This window comes from Myotis davidii, unplaced genomic scaffold (genome assembly GCF_000327345.1).
Source record: "Myotis davidii unplaced genomic scaffold, ASM32734v1 scaffold420, whole genome shotgun sequence".
NCBI lineage: Eukaryota > Metazoa > Chordata > Mammalia > Chiroptera > Vespertilionidae > Myotis > Myotis davidii.
The window spans coordinates 2,183,413-2,204,567 of NW_006294421.1; the positions used below are offsets into that span (position 1 = coordinate 2,183,413).

At 42.1% G+C, this 21,155-nt stretch overlaps 1 protein-coding gene across 2 annotated transcripts in view; it reads right to left on the reverse strand.

Moving 5' to 3' along the window:
• GPAT3 (glycerol-3-phosphate acyltransferase 3) overlaps positions 1 to 18,498 on the reverse strand; it is an 82,282-nt gene extending 63,784 nt beyond the window's left edge. Inside the window, exons 1-3 of one of the 2 annotated variants that reach the window (XM_006768670.2) lie at positions 18,270 to 18,498; positions 17,230 to 17,519; positions 6,193 to 6,259 (exon numbers count right to left, since the gene is read on the reverse strand). In XM_006768670.2, coding sequence (XP_006768733.1) covers positions 6,193 to 6,259; positions 17,230 to 17,370 — 208 coding nt within the window. In that variant the 5' untranslated portion in view covers positions 17,371 to 17,519; positions 18,270 to 18,498. The other variant, XM_006768669.2, reaches the window with a different exon arrangement.
• Between the last annotated feature and the right edge of the window lie 2,657 nt (positions 18,499 to 21,155).

Genomic DNA, 21,155 nt, shown 5'->3' on the forward strand with positions numbered 1-21,155 from the left:
CCCTTTTACTATATAGGATAGAGGCCTGGTGCACGGGTGGGGGCCAGCTGGTTTTGCCTGGAGGGTGTCCTGGATCAGGGTGGGGGTCCCACTGCGGTGCCTGGAAAGCATGGGTGAGGGGCTGATGGCCGTTTGCAGGCTGGCCACAGCACCTTCAGTGTGGGGGTCCCCACTCGGGTGCCTGGCCAGCCTGAGTGAGGGGCTGAGGGCCGTTTTCAGGCTGGCTAAGCCCTCCAGCGGGGACCCTCACCACATGAGGGTGTGGCCATCCTGGATGAGGGGCTGATGACTGTTTGCAGGCTGGCCACAACCCCCAGCCAACCAAGCTCCCAGTGGAGGCTGGCTGGAAGCAGGTATCTGGGATTTATTTATCTTCTATAATTGAAACTTTGTTGCCATGAGCAGAGGCCACAGCCAGCTCAGCACAGGCGGGAAGCTTGGCTTCCTCTATCGCCTGAGCAACCTTCTGCTTGCTCCAGCTCCATGGTTGCCAGCTGCCATCTTAGTTGGGTTAATTTGCATATAGTCGCTCTGATTGGCTGGTGGGCGTGGCTTTGGCATAGCGAAGGTACGGTCTATTAGCATCTTTGTCTTTTTTTTAATATATATTTCTTTATTGATTTCAGAGAGGAAGGGAGAAGGAGAGAGATATAGAAACATCAATGATGACAGAGAATCATTGATTGGCTGCCTCCTGCATGCCCCTTACTGGGGATCGAGCCTGCAACACAGGATGTGCCCTTGGCCGGAATTGAACCTGGGACCCTTCAGTCTGCAGGCCAACGCTCTATCCACTGAGCCAAGCCGGCTAGGACGCATCTTTGTCTTTTATTAGTGTAGATAGGTCTTCAACTTTGCTACAAATTGCCAAATTATTCTTCAAAGTGGCTGAACTAAGTTTTCATGATATTGTACTTAGAAATATAGATGACTAATCTTGTGGCTTTCAAACAAACAATAAAATAGTCAAATCTTTGTCTTCTACAGAGTTATATTAAGATGTAAGGATAAAAAGGTATGGTATGTTTGTAAATTTTTCCAGAATCATCTACTTTATATTAAGTAATTTTTATTCTGAGAACAAAAGCCATACTCCATATGTCCAATAAAACAGTGTCAATAAATAAACAAACAAACATATTTGTGGACCATGACTGCATCTTGATTCAAACAAAACCATTATAAACAATTTGAAACTTTTAGGAAAATTTATATATAGGCTATGTATTAGATGATATTATGAAACCATTCAGTTTGTTGAAGGGATAATAACATTGTTGTTATTTTTAAAGTCCTTTTTAAAAAAAAAATCCATGGAAAGACATGTCTGCATTGAATCCTTCAGCAGAAAATAAGAAGTGATAGATGAATCAAGTGTGGCAAAATCTTGACAACCTTTGGAGTTCATTATACTATTCTCTGTTTTGGTGTATGTTTGAAAATCGTTATCATCATCATGACCATCATCAGGAGTAAGAATTTCTAAGAGGCAAACTGGTAAAAGCAGGGTTAGACAATTGGCCATGATAAAGAAAATATCAACCTCTAACCTTTCCATCTCATAACCGGATTATTTATCTCTCTCAGGTAGTTAGACAAGTTCCAACATTTTAAAAGTGAAATAACCCTGTTTTTTCAGTGCTTAATCCCCAGTAGGGGGCATGCAAGAGACAGCTGATCAATGATTCTCTCATTGATATTTCTAATCTCTCTCCCTCTTCCTTCTTCTCTAAAATTAATAAAAATACAGTTTTTAAATGGCCTGCCCAAGATTACACTGAGTATAAAAATTATATTCCTCAAATGTCTGTCACAAACTATTATCCCACATTTTGTGTGAATTCAAAAGATTTGATTAATGTCAGTGTAACCAATGTTATACAGGTATCAATATTGTGAGTCAAGTCTCACAGAAAGAATTCCAAAAATAAAATTACTGCAGAGGGAAATGTTAGGCACCCTGTTTTCTCTCTGAATAGGTATAACTTCAGAAGTTTCACCATAGCATTTTCTCCTTTGTGTGTGCTTGGGTGGGGGGGAAAAGCAGGGACTCAGGGACAATAGATACAGAGCAGAATAGAAATTTAGCATAGGGGCTTAATTAACAGTAGGTCACATGACCCAAAATCTTTAGGGTGCGGTGCCTGCTGGAGTAGGGTACAGTGGAGGACCTGAGGAGGTGGCATGCATTTCTCACTGCCCACGGCACTGAGTCAGACCAGCAACAATTCCAGAGAACACTGCCAAAATGACTAAGCCACAGCCCCATTTATTTGTATTGTTTGTGACTCATACAACCCCAGGCAAGGGCAAAGAGAGGCCTTGATTCCTGACTGTTGACTTTTGGTTGGTGATCATTCAAAATGTCCTAGTGTCATAATGTAATTATAGTGGAATTCATCTTGAGCATAAAAAGGACATAATTAATTACATTCATTACAAATGTGGTAGGCAGCTAGCCAGGCAAGAGCAGAGCAAGGACGATGGACCAGGTATAGAAGGTCACCAGGGTGAAAAGCCCCAGGTGCCTAGCAACGAACAATTATGGGGCTGTAGGGTGGGACAACCCAGGAAGACTTTTCCTCCCCCTTAGCCTATAGCTGGTCTTGAGGTTTGGGCCCCAGGCCTGACCTTTCCTTAGAAATAACATCCAGGTCTCAGTAGTATTTCAGCACCAGCCCCAAAAGAGCAACAAAACCAGCCACAGCTGACCTCAGGACCAGCTGCATTGAATAATGACCCCCTGCCCTGGTGTCAAGCAATCAATCGGTGGACACCCCGACCCTGAAAGGGCACACCTGGAAAGCTGCTGAATATTAAGATCTCCCCCAGGGACCTCCACGCAAATCTCCACCCTTAGAACCCTTAGGACCGAGGACCCAGTGCACTCTCCCTCCTGCGAGCCCACCCACGCCTTTCTTTTCCTTTCTCCTGCCCCCTCCCCACAAGCACTTTACCTTTACCTTCCTCGCTCCCAAGCTCCAAGGACCCTTCCTTTACCTCTATAACTTGTTTCCTAAGCCCACTTCTAGGAATTACTTTTTCTACACCTGTGACTTATAAATAAATGTTCTCTTATAGTTTGGATCTTGGCTCTGAATTCTTTCCTGGCCAGACACCAAGTCCCGAGGTTGCTGAACTCAGGGCTGGTCTGACCCCATGGATCTAACACCCAGTGCCATTCCCACTGCCTAGAACACAAGTATAATCAAAATTACTAACTGTTTCAAGTTTGATAGCGTAAGTCCTGGAAATCAGGCAGGTACCCAAAGAGTGAGGCTTGTGGCTATTCATAGTCAAATGGTCCCTGGCACTGTTCACAACAGAGTAAAATAAAAGTTTCTAAAATCTCTGTCAGACCATGTCTCGGGGTCTGAAGAGATGCATCTGTCTTTTGGCTGAAGTGGTGAAAGCTCAGCTGATGCAAGGAAGCAAAGAACTTTCTCTCATGTTAGCCTTCTAGCACATCAGCTCTCTGAGAACAAAAATTAGGCTAGAGGATAAATCTATATTCCCTACCAGAGCTGACTGTTACTTGAAGGGAGTAAAAACATTGAACCTCATCCTTGTATCAACAATGGGGAAAAGTCCTAAACCTAGAAGAGGAAGGTGTAATAATATTCTTAAAGAGATCTTAACATCATATCTGAAGCTTAATAACTTAGAAAGTTGTAATAGCAGACACAATAGAATATGGCTAAAGACAGAGAGGATTATTTAATCAGATAACATTTCCATAGGTTCACTTTTCAGTTGACTTATTCAATAAAAGCGCAGATGAAATATAATGCAAGGGGAGGGAGACCTTAAGTCAGTGGTTCTCAACCTTCCTAATGCAGCGACCCTTTAATACAGTTCCTCATGTTGTGGTGACCTCCAATTTCATTGTTACAAACTGAAGATAATTAAAGCATAGTGATTAATCACAAAAACAATATGTAATTATATATGTGTTTTCCGATGGTCTTAGGCGACCCCTGTGAAAGGGTCGTTCGACCCCCAAAGGGGTCGGGACCCACAGGTTGAGAACCACTGTTTTAAGTGTTTCCAAAAATGTGCTTCACCAAGTAAAAGAGCAGCAGAAGGAATTTGTTGGTGCAGAAAATAAATATAACTATTTCCCTGTTTAGTTCATCTCTTCTCAGTTGCACAAAGCTATCATCGGCGCAGTATCATTTAGATAGACACCTCAAAATTGCTTCCGTGAAATCACGGAAATCTCCCCTGGGAGAGAGCCTTGGTCTGCCCATGACCCTGGACTAAACTTTAACCGGCTCATCTCAGCCTTGTGCGGTTGTTGGCTGCAGTACAGAAACATGATGCTCCAAAGGCAGAAGATTGCACCAGCCAGGCCAGTGCTGTTGTTTCATCACCCTCCGCCAGTCATCTAGGATTGAAATAATCAGGCTGACTCCAAACACCAGGATGTACACACCCTGGGACAGTGCTACCTAAGCAGGACGTAAGTCAGGCTGGGAGCAAAGCTGCATACCATGAACAGTTGTGGGATTAACAGAGATGAAGCTGCAGGTGTCAGAGCCTAAGTCAGATCTCACATTGTCCTTTGCTGATGCACCTATTTTAGCATTTATCACAGTGGCCTCTTGGATGCCTGTCTCCCCACAGGAACCATGCCTTAATCACCTTTGGATCCCCAAGTAATTCTAGAAGGATACCCTGAACAACTGCCACTCTTTCACTTCCACTCCACTCCTTCCTGGAGGTACCTTGGGAAAAATAAAGACCAAAAATAGAAAAGCCAGATGCATAACAACAACAAAAATCCAACATGTGAAAGTATTCACTTTCATATAGGCTAAAGAAACTAAACGAAGGCTACTGGCCACCCTCACCTGGTGATTTTTTTGAGCCTCTTAACCTACCCAATTGAAACACCTTGTGCCCTTTTAAATTCATAACCCAAGAGATGAACCACCACTGCCATCACCTCAATACATAGGGCCCCATAAACAGTCACTCAAGATCAATGAAAGCCCAAATTCTCACCAAAGACAACAGAAAACCAGCAATGAAGTTTGTCCTCTCCTTAAAACATAAGGACACATATGAAAAAATGTACCCAACCCAGAAAAACAAAAAATTAGTAGATCTGCTCTGAGAAAAAGGTATCTGGCACTACAAAGAGGATATCCAATCTTAGTATAAATATTTTCAGTAATAATACTTTGGTATTTAAGTAGACATCACAAAACTACTAGTCGCTTCACTCATTTGAACATAACAATAAATTATACAGAAGTAGACAGATGTTTTCATTCAAATAAGTTATTTTTTTAACAAAATTTCTACAACTCCTCTTAGACAAGCCTCCAGAAGATAAACTCCTTCTAGTAAAGTGTTTAACATTTTGACCTTCTTTAATCCCAAATTAGATAGGCACAAAATGGTTTCAACAATTATTTTTGAAAAATGCATAAAGACTTAATCTTTTAATTAACCCTAGTGATTCATTTCTTACTAATTTGTAGCCACTACTCCCATAGAATTCTACTCCCCTAAGAACCTGCTGTCTTTAATAATTCTTAAAATTCTTTAAAAACAGTTTTCTTGGGGACAGAAGCAGGGACTGGTTAAATCAGTTGATTTGTTAATTCACTTCTAACAAAAATTAAACAAGTTTCATTACTTGCAGGACTTTTCTGAGCCTTTGTTACTGTGCAACACTACTCTCCAACAGGAAGGTGTAGTGTGTGGTGATTCCCAAGCTGATTTCACAGAAGAGATTTTTGTTTTGGGGGGGGTTTTTTCCATGTATCATCAATTAGCTTTTAGCAGGAAAGAGTATTCTGAGGAACAGAATACTTTGAAAGCCACATAATTAGAATAGTGTTAATAAAACCTCAAAAATAGGTTTAATTCCCAGTTTAGTCCAATTACTTTTATTTTTAAGCCATTGACTACATCTTTAAAACCATGAACAACCACCTTTAAATGCATGCCTTTACAAATACCCTGTAAGAACACACAGGTAAACTAGCAAACGTTATCTCCTTTACAGTAACAACTCATTCAACACTTAGGCAGCTACTATTTTGAAAAGAATCATGAACAATCCTACAGAATGCACTACTCTATGCATATTACAAGTTCAAATTGAGTAGATGTAAATGGGACATTTTATATCGTCATATATTTGATATTTTAACCATCAAAATGAAAAGAAAGACTCACCAACAGAAGCTGAGTTTTTAAGAACTGACTCCTTTGGGACTCCTTTTTCAATTCGTAACGTGGCCCACTGTTCAAAAACAAGAAGCATTAATTTAAACTGTTCCATAGACACAGTATAGCATACTTAATCATGCTTATTCAGAAGTGTAATTAAACAGTAAGACTTGGTGTTACTTGAATTAAAGAGATCCCCCAGTGAATCTCTGATGTAGCACTATTCCACGTCCCAGGCATACTCTTGTATTAGTTCTGATAATGCCTTAATGATAGGAGGAACAGATCACGTTTACCCCATTTAAATCACTCACACACAATCTGGTACCACAATAAATCACTCCTTGAAAAGGTGGTGAAGCATGTTGGGCAAGGACGCAGGTTATAGCCTTAAGACTACCAGGGTTTGCCCTGGCCAATGTAGCTCAGTTGTTTGAGCATCGTCCAGTCACCAAAAAGTCACCAGTTAAATTCCTGGTTAGGGCACATGCCCAGGTTGCAGGTTTGGTCCCCAGGTGGGTACAGTAGACAACTGATCAATGTTTCTCTCTCACATCAAAGTTCCTCTCAGTCTCTCTCTAAAAAAATCAATAAAAACGTAATTTATTTAAAAAAAAAAAAAAGACTACCTGGGTTTCAAGCTACTTAATCCTTCTAGGCCTCAGTCTCTTCATATGGAAAGTAAAGATAATAGTTCCTATCCCATAGGATTTGCTATGAGGATTAGATGAAATTAACACATGTAAAAACTCATGGCCCAAAGAATAGCTATTATTTTCATGGTAAATTAGGCATTCCAGGGTGAGATGCACTCAGGGTGAGATGCACTCAGGCCTAATTGCCTGCATCAATGATAAGCTTGAAAAGGAAGACAGAGTGAGACTCGGAAAGCTGGAAAACAATCAGTGAAGTCGGTAACTAAAGAAATCATATGCCCAGATGGTCACTTATGTTTTAAGATACATAGGGAAAATGTTATAATTAGGAGTAACCAGGGGTTTGAGAGAAGTTAAGAACAGGGAAAATCAACTCCCATTTTGCTTTGAATGTACATAGGAGTGTAAAGAAATATACCAAGATGTGACTTGCTATTTTTTTATACTTTTTTTAATGCATTTTCAACATCATCTACCATTAACATCATAGTTTAAAAACTACAAAATGGCCCTGGCCAGCGTGGTTCAGTTGATTGCAGCATCATCCTGTGCACCAAAAGGTGGCGAGTTCGATTTCTGATCAGGATCAGGACACATAGCCAGGTTGCAGGTTCGACCCCCAGTCCATTGATGTTTCTATCTGTTTCTATCTTTTCCTTCCTCTCTCTAAAATCAATAAAAATTGATTTTAGAGAGCTTTTTAATGGCATGTTCCTACTTGGCTCTTTGGAATGTTGTGCAGGGGTCCTGACGTAGTCAGATCATGCCTTACTCTTTGACCTTCATGTACATATTTTAGGTTATTTATTTTCTATCAGTTTATTTTCTTATTTATTTGAAATTTTATTTTCATCTCTCTGAATTATCCCTCTGAACTTATCAATAATTGATATGTCTTGCCGTATTTAATAAATTCTTTGTAATGTGCTTTAAAAACAACAACAACAACAAAAGTTAACCTTGTTGACAGCATTCCAGAAAATCACAATGGTTATTTTTTCTAGTTTAGAAAATGAGCCATTAAAATATTATTTAGATTATTACAATTCCAGAAGTTAACACTGGCTAAATTGACTGATTGGGGCGGGGGGGTGGGGGAGGAGCCAAGGAGGGAGAGGTGAAATGCATTGTAATAATTATAATTAGAACTTAAGCACCTTCGAGGAACAAAAAGAATTTATTAAATACGGCAAGACATATCAATTATTGATAAGTTCAGAGGGATAATTCAGAGAGATGAAAATAAAATTTCAAATAAATAAGAAAATAAACTGATAGAAAATAAATAACCTAAAATATGTACATGAAGGTCAAAGAGTAAGGCATGATCTGACTACGTCAGGACCCCTGCACAACATTCCAAAGAGCCAAGTAGGAACATGCCATTTGTGCTTAGAGTACAGCCTATAAATAGAAGCTAATCTTCCAGGCTTCAAATGTCAAATCACAAATTATAATAAGACTCTGTCTTAATCTGGTTACATCTTTTTCCCTTCCTTGAAAACTTAAACTCTAGACCTCCCACGTTTTCTCAATAGAGGTAAAGGTTTATTCCTATGTTTTTACTTTTTAATTTTTTACTTATTGATTTTTAGAGGGGAGGGGAAGAACAATTTGTTGTTCCACTTATTTATGCATTCACTGGTTGATTCTTGTATGTACCCTGACCTGTATGTACCCAAACCCACAGCCTTAGCACATAAGGATGACACTCTAATCAACTGACCTATCTGGTCAGGGCTCTATAGTTTTTCACTTTAAAGCTTTATACCTATTATCATTGTAAGTAGACCACAAATATGATAAAAACAAAATATTGTAAACAAGCAATCATTATCAGTCTTCGAGCTCAGTTTTCTTTTATGGTAGGCATCTGATTTTATATTTTATATCAATAGTAAGTACCTTCAACTAGGATAATTATTTCATGTTCATCTGATGGAAAATATTGATATTTTGTGGTTGTTATAGACTAACTTGTGTGTTCCCCCCCCCCCAAATTCATATGTTAAAGCCCTAACCTCCAGTACATCAGAATGTAACTGTATTTGGACATATCACCTTTAAAAAGATGATTATGTTAAAGTGAGGTCTTTAGGGTGAACCCTAATACAATCTGCCCGGTGTCCTTATAAAATGAGAAAATTTGGCCAAACAAGGAGATACCGGGGATGCACACACACAGAAGAAGGGCCATGTGAGGACACAGCAAAAGGCAGCCATCTGCAAGACAAGGAGACAGGCCTCAGAAGAAAGCAACCTGCCAACACCTTGATCTTGGACTTCCAGCCTTCATAACTGGGAAGAAATAAATTTCTGTTGTTTAAGTCTCCCAGTCTGTGGTACTTTGCTATGGCAACCCTAGCAAACTAACACAGAGGAATTGCTTAAATAGTATGATTTGCTACAAAGAGTTCCATGTTCTGTCACCAGACAAGGTTCAGAACACATAACATCTCCTGAAATGGTAACACCAAAGGCCTGTCCTACCAAATGCAATTATGGTGTTCAAGACTAGCAAACTTTAAGGTGGGAGAAGTTATTTAACGTAACAGGGAGTTTATACTGGAAAACCATTTTGTTTTTTGGGCTTCTTCTCCAGTGAATGTGAAAATGTGCCTGCTCTGCAGTCAGACATACAAGCATATGAATCGCAGGTCTGCCACTTCCAGGCTGTCACCATCTCAGACAAAATACTTTAACCTCTTGGGGCCTCATTATCATCATCACTAAACTGGGACAATTACCAAGCATTGTTATAAAGATTGAAAAAAATAATCTATCTGTCCAGGGATGCAAAGCTGGTACAATATTCACAAATCAATAAACATGATACATCACATAAGCAAAATGAAGGATAAAAATCACATGATCATATCAATAGATGCAGAAAAAGCATTTGACAAAATCCAGCACTCTTTTTTGATAAAAACTCTCAGTAAAGTGGGAATAGAGGGATCATACCTCAACATAATAAAGGCCAAATATGACAAACCTAGAGCCAACATTATACTCAATGGGCAAAAACTAAAAGTGTTCCCCTTAAGATCAGGAACAAGACACTCTTATTCAGCATAGCACTGGAAGTCCTAGCCACAGCAATTAGACAAGAAGAAGAAATAAAAGGCATTCAATTTGGAAAGGAGGAGGTTAAACTCATTATTTGCAGGTGACATGATATTATACATAGAAAACTCTAAACACTATACCAAAACCCTAGCCATGTGGTTCAGATGGTTGGAGCATCGCCCCATACACCAAAGGGTGGCAGGTTCGATTCCCAATCAGGTATTAAAAAGAAGAAAAAGACTCCATCCAAATATGCTAAATTTAACAAAGTAGAAGATAAAAAATTAACATCCAGAAATTGATGGCATTTCTAAACACTAATAATGAACTCTCAGAAAGAGAAATTTTAAAAAAGAATACCATTTACCATTGCAACGAAAAAAATAAAATATCTAGGAATAAACTGAACCAAGGAGGAAAAAGACCTGTATTTGGAAAACTATAGGACATTTTTAAAAAGAAATAGAGGAAGACATAAACAAATGGAAGAATATTCCATGTTCATAGATTGAAAAAATTAATATAATTAAAATGTTCAAATATAGCCAAAGTAATCTACAGATTCAACGCAATCCCTATTAAAACACCAAATGCTTATTTCACAGATCTAAAACAAATGTTTCAAAACTTTATATGGAACTAAATAAGACCGTGAATAGCCTCAGCAATCTTGAAAAAGAAGAACAAAGTTGGAGAATCACAATCCCAGATATCAAACTATATACACTATACATATATCAAACTATACTACATGGACATTGTAATCAAAACAGCCTGGTGCTGGCCCAAGAACAGACATATGAATCAATGGAACAGAACAGAGACCCCAGAAATGGCCCAAAGCCATTACTCTCAATTAATATTTGACAAAGGAGGCAAGAGCATACAATGGAGTCAAGATAGTCTCTTCAATAAATGGTGTTGGGAAAATTGGACATGTACATGCAAAAAAAAATGAAACTAGACCACCAACTTACACCATACACAAGAATAAACTCAAAATGAATAAAAGACTTAAATGTAAGTTGTGAAACCATAAAAAATCCTAGAAGAAAACTAGGCAGTAAAATCTCAGACACCTCATGTAGCAGAATTTTCAGATACATCTCCTACAGCAAGAGAAACAAAGGAAAAAACAAACAAGTGGGACTACATCAAACTAAAAAGCTTCCGCACAGCAAAAGAAACCATAAAAACAATGAAAAGGGAACCCACTGAATGGGAAAACATATTAGCCAATGATACATTTGCTAAGCAGTTAATTTCCAAAATATATAAAGAAAGTATACAACTCAACACCAGGAAGACAATCAAATTAAAAAATGGGCAAAGGACCTAAATAGACACTTCTCCAAAGTGACTCTTGGACATACAGAAGGCCAAGAGACATATGAAAAAATGCTCAAAGTCACTGATCACCAGAGAGATGCAAATGAAAACAATGAGGTATTACCTCATACCTGTCATAATAGCTACATCAACAAATCAACAAATGACAAATGCTGGCAAGGATGTGGAAAAAAGGGAACCCTAGTACACTGCTGGTGGGAATACTGATTGGTGCAGCCACTGTGGAAAACATTGAGTTTTCTTAAAAAATTAAAAATGAGGCTGTCATTTGACCCAGTGATCCCACTTCTGGAAATACAGCCTAAGAATCCCTAACTGAAACACCAATCAGAAAGAGTATATGCATCCCTATGTTCATAGCAGTATTATTTACAATAGCTAAGATCTGGAAACAGCCCAAGTGCCCATTAGCAGATGAGTGCATAAAAAAGCTGTGGTACATTTATACAATGGAATACTACATGATCATAAAAAAGAATAGCTTACCCTTTTGACAGCAAGGACCTGGATATTATTATGCTAAGTGAAATAAGTCTGACAGAGAAAGACAAATGCCACATGATCTCACTTATATGTAGAATCTAATGAACAATATAAACATGAACAAAATAGGTCCAGAGGCATTAATGCATGGGACAGACTGTCAGATCTCAGAGGGGAGGGGTGATGGAAAGAGATTAACCAAAGAACATATACACATATATGCATAGCCAATGGACAGAGACAATAGTGTGGTGAAGGCCTGGGTGGGGCAGGGACTGGGTAGAAGGGGGCAAAAGTGTGTGTGTGGTGGGGGGTTATGGGGGGTATGATGGGGAACATCTGTAATACTAACAATAAAGAAATAAGCAAATAAATAAATAGATAGATAATCTATCCAATGACCACCACATCACCTGCCTTTTAAAAATGATGGAAACTTGCCCTGACTGGTTTGGCTCAGTGGATAGAGTGTCAGCCTGCGGACTGAAGGGTTCCAGGTTTGATTCCGGTCAAGGGCATGTACCTTGGTTGCAGGCACATCCCCAGTAGGGGGCATGCAGGAGGCAGCTGATGGATGTTTCTCTCTCATCGATGTTTCTGACTCTCTATCCCTCTCCCTTCCTCTCTGTAAAAAATCAATAAAATATGTTTTTAAAAAAATTAAAATGATGGAAACTAGTTGGTGGACAGAAAAGAGGGTAAAGGGAAAGAATGAGAATTAAAACGAAAGGCAGGAATTATCTGCTCTGAGCACATATGCTAACCTATCAAAAATCTGAAGGTAGGTTAAAATTTAGCCACATAGAAGAAAACAAACAAACAAAAAGACCGAAGAGTTTTTTAATTCAAACTCCAAGAATTGAGCGCCTACTATGCATCAAGTGCTTTTATTCACCTCTCCTCATAGAATCTGCACAATAACTCTTAGAGGCATATTCCTATATACACAAGTAGAAACTAAAGTCGAGATGGTTAGGTAACCTGTCCAAGGTTACAAGGCCACAAATTTCAAAGAACTTGTTCATGCTTCCATCTTATGCCTCAAAAATTGAGGGGGAATTAAAAAAGAAACAAATAACATTTTAAAAATCTATAATAATAAAAGTGTAATATGCTAATTAAACTGGATATCCTTCCAGACAATCTTCTGGATGGAGCCGGGGCTGCGAAGGAAGCCCAGGTCCCGGGTGCCTGCTGGCAGTCGTAGGGAAGCCCAGATCCCAGGTGCCAGAGGGAAGCTGGTGCTGGCAACTGGGGGAAAGAAGGCCTACTCTTGCAAGAATTGTGTGCATCAGGCCTCTAGTAAATAAATTAAAAACTTGAGGGGAAAATTTAATAACATTCCCCTACCTTCATCCTCTCCATTAATCCTTTATTCTGTTCGCATTCTTTATTCCCCTCTAATCTTAGGCCAATGAATTGCAACTTTTTAACCTTTTCACCTCCATCATTAACCTTACAATTAACTTTCCTGGTTGACAACAGCATTTTTCAACCTTTAATCCATGTTCCTCTCTGATAAACATGAAAACTTCACACACCCTCTAGAGATTCAGATACATACACCCCGCCATCCAGATGGGTCACTCTCTACACACCATTTTCTCAGCCAAAATTTTACTTTTCATAGTTTACATTCCTAAAACAATTTTCCCAATATAATTGTGACATTCCTTAGAAATTATTATGTAGCCCTTGAAGATCAGTAGTTTAGAGAATCACTAAGAATTCAAGCCTTGTCAAGTGGCTTGCCATCTCAGGAGCTTATGCACACATCTATATATATAAAAGGCTAAGTGACCGTCTGACCATCTGACCATCTGACCAGCCAGTACATATGACATGCACTGACCATTAGGGGGCAGACGCTCAACGCAGAAGCTGCCGAACTGTGGTGACTTGGCAGCTGCAGTTCTCAGGTGATGCGCCCCAGAACCAGAGAGGAGGGAACCTGATTCCTCCTGGGGCTGCTCGATTCAACCTTCAGCAGTGGGTTATGTTGTTGCTGGGGCACTGTCGGCCCGGAATCTTGTTTACTGCGGAGCTGCCATTCTTCTAATTAATTTCCTATCAATGTGCACAAATCCATGCCCCGGGCCACTAGTATAGAGATATTCAGCAATGCACAAGGCAACATGCAATAAGTTCTCAATAAAAAATTATTACCTGAAATGATAAGCAGCTAAGAAGGAGTTAGAGAAGAGCTGGGTCAGTTCCTTGACAAACAGCAGTTACTACAATCAGCTATTCAGAAGGCACCCCACACACATTTAAAATTCCAGAATTTGAGTTTATGGTCATGAAAAAGCCATCCATTGTCAATAAAACTTAGAAAAGTAAATATATAGTGTACAAAACTAAATGACCTTTTAAACAGTATGTAGGTTGTAACCAGGGAAACTTGAGATTTTTCAACTTTCAATCAAAGAGCCCATAGAATGTTCTTGGGACTGGAACGCAAAACAACCAAATCAGCTGCAAACATACTAAGGAATAATGAGTAACAGGAAAGGCTGGACCTTGAATGGAATCTACAAAAAGGCAGGGTATTTGTCCAGAACTCAAGATGTTCTAATACTGAACACTAACAAAGATGTTCTAATACTAAACAACCAGTACAATTTTTAGGGAACTATTCCTATAGTCAGAAAAAGTAATCCCCTATACTAATCCCCACCTAATAGAAATGTCTTTGAAACAACTATTGCTATTCTAGTGGGAGGATGGGGAGCGCTGGGTTGCCACTTTCATCCCCTTTGCCTAAAGCAGATATCACTGTGGGATCGCAACTCTTTCCTGATAAGCCCAGCTTCTTCCTAACACAGATGCTCCAGGCAACTACAACCAACAAGTCAGAGTTGGCTCACACAATGAATCCACATATATGCCAAGCATCTCACTGACCTAATAACTTAGTCTTGGCAAAGAGGATGGTTCCTTATGTCACCTCTACCTGGTTTCCAAGCCAAGTGATGGGTCTCCCACAACAATTGTTCTTGATAGTTTGATTAACAAAGAGTCCATTTCTGAAAGTCTCTTCAACTCTAGATGGACAAAAATGAAACGTTAAGGTGCTGCCAAACTGAAGGCCAGATCCTAGACCAGTGATATCTCTTCAAAGTATAGTAGTTATTTGCCAGGCTGACAGCAATTACTGTTCTCTCTCCAGAACATAGCTTTAGCTGTACCTTGAATTATGGTATTAAAGCAAGAAACACAGGAGTTGGCACCTGGAAACCAGTCTGTGCGATTTACCCTCACTCCGTCCTTACTTGGGTATAAATTCCAACAGACATTGCTGTATGGAAGAACAGCTCTATTATTTCAGCGTTCTGAGAAAGAGTGAACACCAGCTGAAGAGGATCCTGTGCTATAAGGAGAATATCCTGAAGAAGTCAAACAGTAGGAGGCAGCTTGATGTGACCATGTTCAGAGTGTGAAGTCAGTAAGAAAACCCTAGCTGGTGTGGTTTGGTTGGTTGGAGTGTTGTCCCCTACACCAAAGGTGGTGGGTTTGATTCCTGGTCAGGGCACATATCCAGATTGCTGGTTTGATCAGGGTCAGGGCCCATGTGGGAGGCAACTGATAGCCAGAGGCAACTGATAGATGTTTCCTTCTCATAGTGTTCTTGTTCTCTCTCTCTCTCTCTCTCTCTCTCTCTCTCTCTCTCTCTCATAAAAGCATATTCTCCAGTGAGAATTTTAAAAAAACAACTGAGAAATATCTCCCACGTACAAATAACAGAATCTCCTGTTATCAGCAGATAGAATAGATTTGCAGGAGATTAATAGGTGAAAGATTAGCAAACCATCTCCAGGTATGAAACCAGCAGATTAGAGATGATAGATAGATAGGTAGGTAGATAGATAGATAGATAGATAGATAGATAGATGATAGATAGATGCCGGGGTCCAGCCCCAGCAGTCCAGGAGTTCCCAAAGGTGTGGACGGAGTCGGCGAAGAATGAAGGACACAAAGACAGTGTTCAGTTGATCAGCATAGCCAGGTTCTCTAGCCAGGTTCTCCCTTTATTGTCCTGTTACATCTGTATTTATACCATTTGATTTTAATCCTATCCATTCTATTCCAAAGGTTAGGGCATTTGTTATCTCCATTCCAAGGTCACTACTCTACTGTTCTGTTAAACTACAAGGAAGTAACTGAAGGAGAGTATCCTAAATAAAGATTATGTAGCTTAAGCGTGATTGTGCGTATGTGATTAACTACATGCCTGGCACTTAGTTAAGGGGTTTAGATAGATAGAGGTAGGTAGATAGATGATAGATAGAAAGATGATGATAGATAGATAGATAGGTGATAGATAGATAGATAGATAGATAGATAGATAGATAGATAGATAGATGTAGGAGCCACCGTGCAGGCTGGGTTTCATCCTGAGATAGGAAATAAAGACAGAAAAATGAGAACCCACATTAAAAGTTAGAGAAATGAGAACACTAGACCCTAAATAATAGTATTATTCTTTGAATAGCAGCAAACACATAACATGTCTCAGCACCCGTCTGAGATGTTTGATATATTTTAACATACTTAAACAAGCATATGGAAATCAGCGTTATTGTTCCTCCTGTTGGATCGATGAGAAAAATGAGGCTTCCTTAAAGCCTGGTATTAAGAAGCAGAGTGGGAGTTTGGTATCACATCTAAGAAAATCTGTACCCAAAGGCTGTACTCCTGACCGCTAGGCAAACACACCCTCTCCTTAGTTATGACCACTTCATTCAAACTACTGAACTGAGTCTCAGTTTCCTTATCTGTATAAAAACGGATGAGTGCCCCCCTGTCTTCCAAGGCTTGGGGGAGTAGATGCTGAGACAGTGAGCAGGAGAGCTCTTGTGATTGAATGAAGCCACAGATACAATGAAGCTGCAGCCTTCCCCACTGGGCCCGCCTGCACCACATACCTTTCTTTGCAGGATTTGGAAAGAGGAATGTAAGGAGAACAGAGGTCAAAGACACATGTTCAATGACATTTCAAGTGCCACCAATTAGATAAAATTTCCATGACTTCATTAAAATATTATCAGATTTTTTTTCTACCATTCAGCAATTGGTTTCTTATCTTGAGCACAAACATGATGCCTTAGTACAGGAAAGGACCTCTGAAACCAGGGGCTGTAAAAACTTGGAGAGGGAAGCGACAGCGCACTGCGTGACGGATAGAAAGAAGCGAATGCTATAAAAGGCGGCCGCACTGTTAATCGGTCAGTAAAAATAATAATAACGGAGCAGCGGGTGGGGTAGCTCTGCCTCCAAGAAGAGGAACAATAGAGTGGTCCAGGGGTCCCAGCCCCGATCTCTCCAGCTCTGCAGAAGCTGTCTGGGCGCTACTGCAGAGGATAAACCAAAACGCACACCCTGCGGACCACCGACCTTCCGAACTGGTCCCCCCTAAACTGGGCTCTACCCTCGGTCCGCACCCCTAGACTCTCCCTGAAGCCCTCCGAGGTGCGGGGACACTCACCTCTAACGTTTTCACCAGGATCTTCATGTACATCTCGGAGATGCCCAGAGACACCCCGAAGGCCGAAGGCAGGAGGATGAGGCCGAGCACCAGCGTCAGCCAGGTGAAAAGCATCTTCCCCACCAGCTCTGCGCCCTCCATGGCTGCGCGCACCCTTTCGGAAGGGGTCCCGGCGGAGGTCCGAGTGCGACGGCTGTCCCTGTCCCCGGGCACTCGGTTGGCAGCTCCTGGAGCCGAGGCGCGGAGCCCGGCCCGGCAGAATCAGCGCCGCCGCCTCCCGGCACTCACCTCTGCAGGGGGAAAAAGAGAGGAAGGAAAAACTTTCAGAACGACGGCAATTTCCTTCCTTCCTTTTGGGGCTCCTCCTGCGGGGGCCGGTTAACTCTTTCTCGGCTGGAGACCCAGACCAGCGCGGAAGCCACCGCGGCACACGCAGAGCCGGTGGCACCAGCCAGGGGAGGTGAGCTGGGGTGACCCAGCGGCGCCCGGAACGCGCCCCACCCGGTGCCTGATTTCCTCTGGGTTGCGATCGCGACAACTCAGCGGGTGACTCACCGAGGCCCTTGGGGAGTAAGGATCCCTGCGAGCGTCCCGCACTGCACCACCCCAGCCTCCGTGGGAACTGGCTCCGGGCAGGAGACTGTACTGGTGGATGGCGGCGCTCCGCCGCCCGAAGCCCTATTTCTGCGCGCCGCCCTGGCCCCACCTCCTCCGCCACCCAACCCGGAGCACCCAAGCTGGATCGGCTCCCAGAGCGTGGCACTCTCCTGGGCGTCCTCGTTTCGTCCCCTTGCCCCGCCTCCCCCAGCACTCTCAGCGGGAATCCCTTCAGGAGCAGAATTTTCACCTACAAAATGTTGGCATTCTCTCCACCACCCCCACACGAACTACTACGTGCCCGGGATGCTTGAGAAGGTCTTGTTTGTGTGGGCGCACAACAACTCCTTGCAAGGATTTTCGGGGAGAGCGAAACGCTCAGAGCGCCGAGAGCTCCGTTTACCCCGCTCCCAGGTCCCCCACACCTTCCCCTCCATCCCCACCGAGCTGAGCTTTCTAGGGTTGGGGTTAAAACTCTCTCCGCGAGTCGCCTACACACTCAGCTGCTGTCTCCCTGGCACAGAGATTTTTCAGGTGAGGCTCGCTCTCTTCCTGGGGTAAGAATCCAACCACAGATTCCCTTACTGTTCACGCAACACTCGAGCGCACTGAGAGCTGCAGAAGAACGCCAGGCTGGCCCAAGCCTTCGCCAAGCTGACAGCGCCGCCTGGATAGCATCCCCGCACTGCTGCCTTGCTAGCGCTGACGGGAACGCGGACTGCAAATGCCTGTGGGCATTTACTTCACTTCAGGCTTCTTAGGGAGGTGATCTGATTTTAAGACTGAGCTTGAGAATCCGGATTCGGGGAGTGCGGTAGATAAGAAAACCCGGCTGCCCAGGTTTTCCGGACCATCACTGATGGTCTCTTACCGGTGTTAACTGAAACTGGAAAAAACTAGGAGAGCCAGCAAACTGAATGGAAACTGTTGATAGCAAATACTGTAGAGAAAATGGCCCTTCCTCAGGGCGTGGAGGAAGTGGGAAGCAGAAGGGAGGAGGCCAAGGAGGGGAGAAGTTAAATTGCCAAGAATGTTCATGTTTGTCCTCTGCACCTCCTGCCAGTTAGTTATCATAAACCCCCTTTCCCACTAAGAAGGGGGAAAATGACAACTTGGTCATAAAAAACAAGTTATGAATGAAGACGTCCAAGCACTCGGTTTCTCAAAATTAAACGTGGTCTGCCAGTTTACAAAAACAGGGACAACACAACTGCTGGAATCTTTGAAAACCAAAGTGCTCCCTCCACCCCACCCCACCCCCACCCCCGCACATACACACACACACACACACACACACACGTGGAAACTTTTGCACTATGCCCTTTCATAGTGTTAGTTCTGGTGTCACTCTTTGTGTCCAAATTTCCTCTGCCTATAAAAACACAAGTCAGGAAGTGGGTAGAGGAGAAGGGTGAAAAAAATAGGTGAAAGAATTAAGCAAAACAACAAAACTTCATAGACAAACAGCAGTATGGTGACACACACACACACACACACACACAGTATAGAACCAAAGGACCAGGTCATAACTTAAGCATCTGAACCTTTTCAGAAGCCAAGGGTCTATTGTCTAGAAAGATCTTGAGTTGGTGCCCCTTACCATAAATGGCCAAGTTCCGAGATCCACCAATTAAATCTTGCCCCACCAGCACTTCTGTATATCTGTTCCCTCTAACTCTTTCAAGTCCCTTAACCTAGTCCAGTGAGCAAGATGGATTTGAGGCACCATTAGATCTCCCACCCTCTGTGTTGGCACCTTCTCAATCAATAAATCTCTCCTTACTCCAAACTCTTGACGTTTTGAGTTTTGGCCTTCTGCAGCATTGGGCTTATAAACTTTGGTCAGGTAACATACTGAAAATAAAAAATCTCCTTATCCTGGATTAGGGAGGTGTCTTTAAAGAGACGGGAAGAAAAGACATAGGCAGAAGGTCATGTGAAGAATGAGGCAGTGAGTAGAGTAATGCAGGCCCAAGCCCAGGAACCCTGGGGCCCTTGGAGGGAGCATGACTCAGCAGACACCTTGATTTTGATAGGGGGTTGGGGGGGGGGACCTATAACCTAAAAGGTAGGCACCTGAATTAATCTGAAACATAATAATAAAAGTTTTCTTAAAGTTTCCTTTTCAAGGCCTGTGCAAAGCGATTGAGGAGGTGACTCAGCTGTGAATCGAGCAAGCAGAACTGGAAAGCATGGCCAGACCTACCCACCAGGAGTCAAAACATTATCTCATGGCCTGATGACTCATTACAATACCCCAGGCCTGCACGCAGCTGCATTCCTTCCCAGCCTCACTCACCCTAGGCCTAGCCCCTTCCCCTATATAATCCTGTCCCCTGCACCTTGCTGGAAGACAGGATTTGATGCTTGTAAGCACCCTGTCTTCTTGGTTGGCTAGCCTTCTCAATAAACGCCTAATATGTTTCAACCCTGCCTTCATTATTGGACACAGCGACAGGCAGCCCAAGCCCAACTGAGGGTTTCCCTGTAACAATTTCAGACTGGGCTTCAGAAGTGAGAGAATAAATTCCTGTGGTTTTAATTCACCATGTTTGCGGTCATTTGTTAAGACACCCCTAGAAGCCCCATACAGTACGTGAAGGGAGTTCTAACTGCAGGGAGGATCCCACCTAGGTTTACTGGGAAGAGCCCAAAGGAGAGCAGGAGAGGATGAGAGGTGAAATGAATGAAGGAGAGCAGAGGGGCGCCCACCATTTCTTCTCTTCCCCCTCCCTCTTCACTGCAAAAGTGAGCTTATCTTGGCTGTCCTGTGTTTCAGGCGAGAAAAAGATGGAGAGCTTTGCACTGTACCAGGCTGCCATCTGCTCTCTGCATAGAGCTTTGTCATTCATGAAGCAGTTTAAAACAATCACATTTGACCCTAAAAAGAATCCATTTTACTGATGAGAAAGCTGAAACACAGAAGGACTAAATCAATTGCTCACATTTGTGTGTCTGCGCTGGAGTCAATCTAAGACTCCAAATTCCACATTGTTACCATTCCACCATTTTATGGATGGTCTGAAATTAAAACTTCTTGCCTAAAACCAAGTCATGATCCCCAGCTGGTGTGGCTCAGTGGATTAAGTGTTGTCCCATGGACCAGGAGGTCACGGTTCAATTTCAGGTCAGGGCACATGACCTGGGTGTGGGCTCCATCTCCAGTAGGGGGCATGCAGGAGGCAGCCAAAGGATGTGTCTCTCCCATTGATGTTTCTATCATCCTCTCCCTCTTCCTTCCTCTCTGTCTAAAAATCAATGAAAACGTTGAAAAATAAAAAAATTAAAAAAAATAAAAGCAAGTCATGGTGAGGAGTCTGCCTTGACAA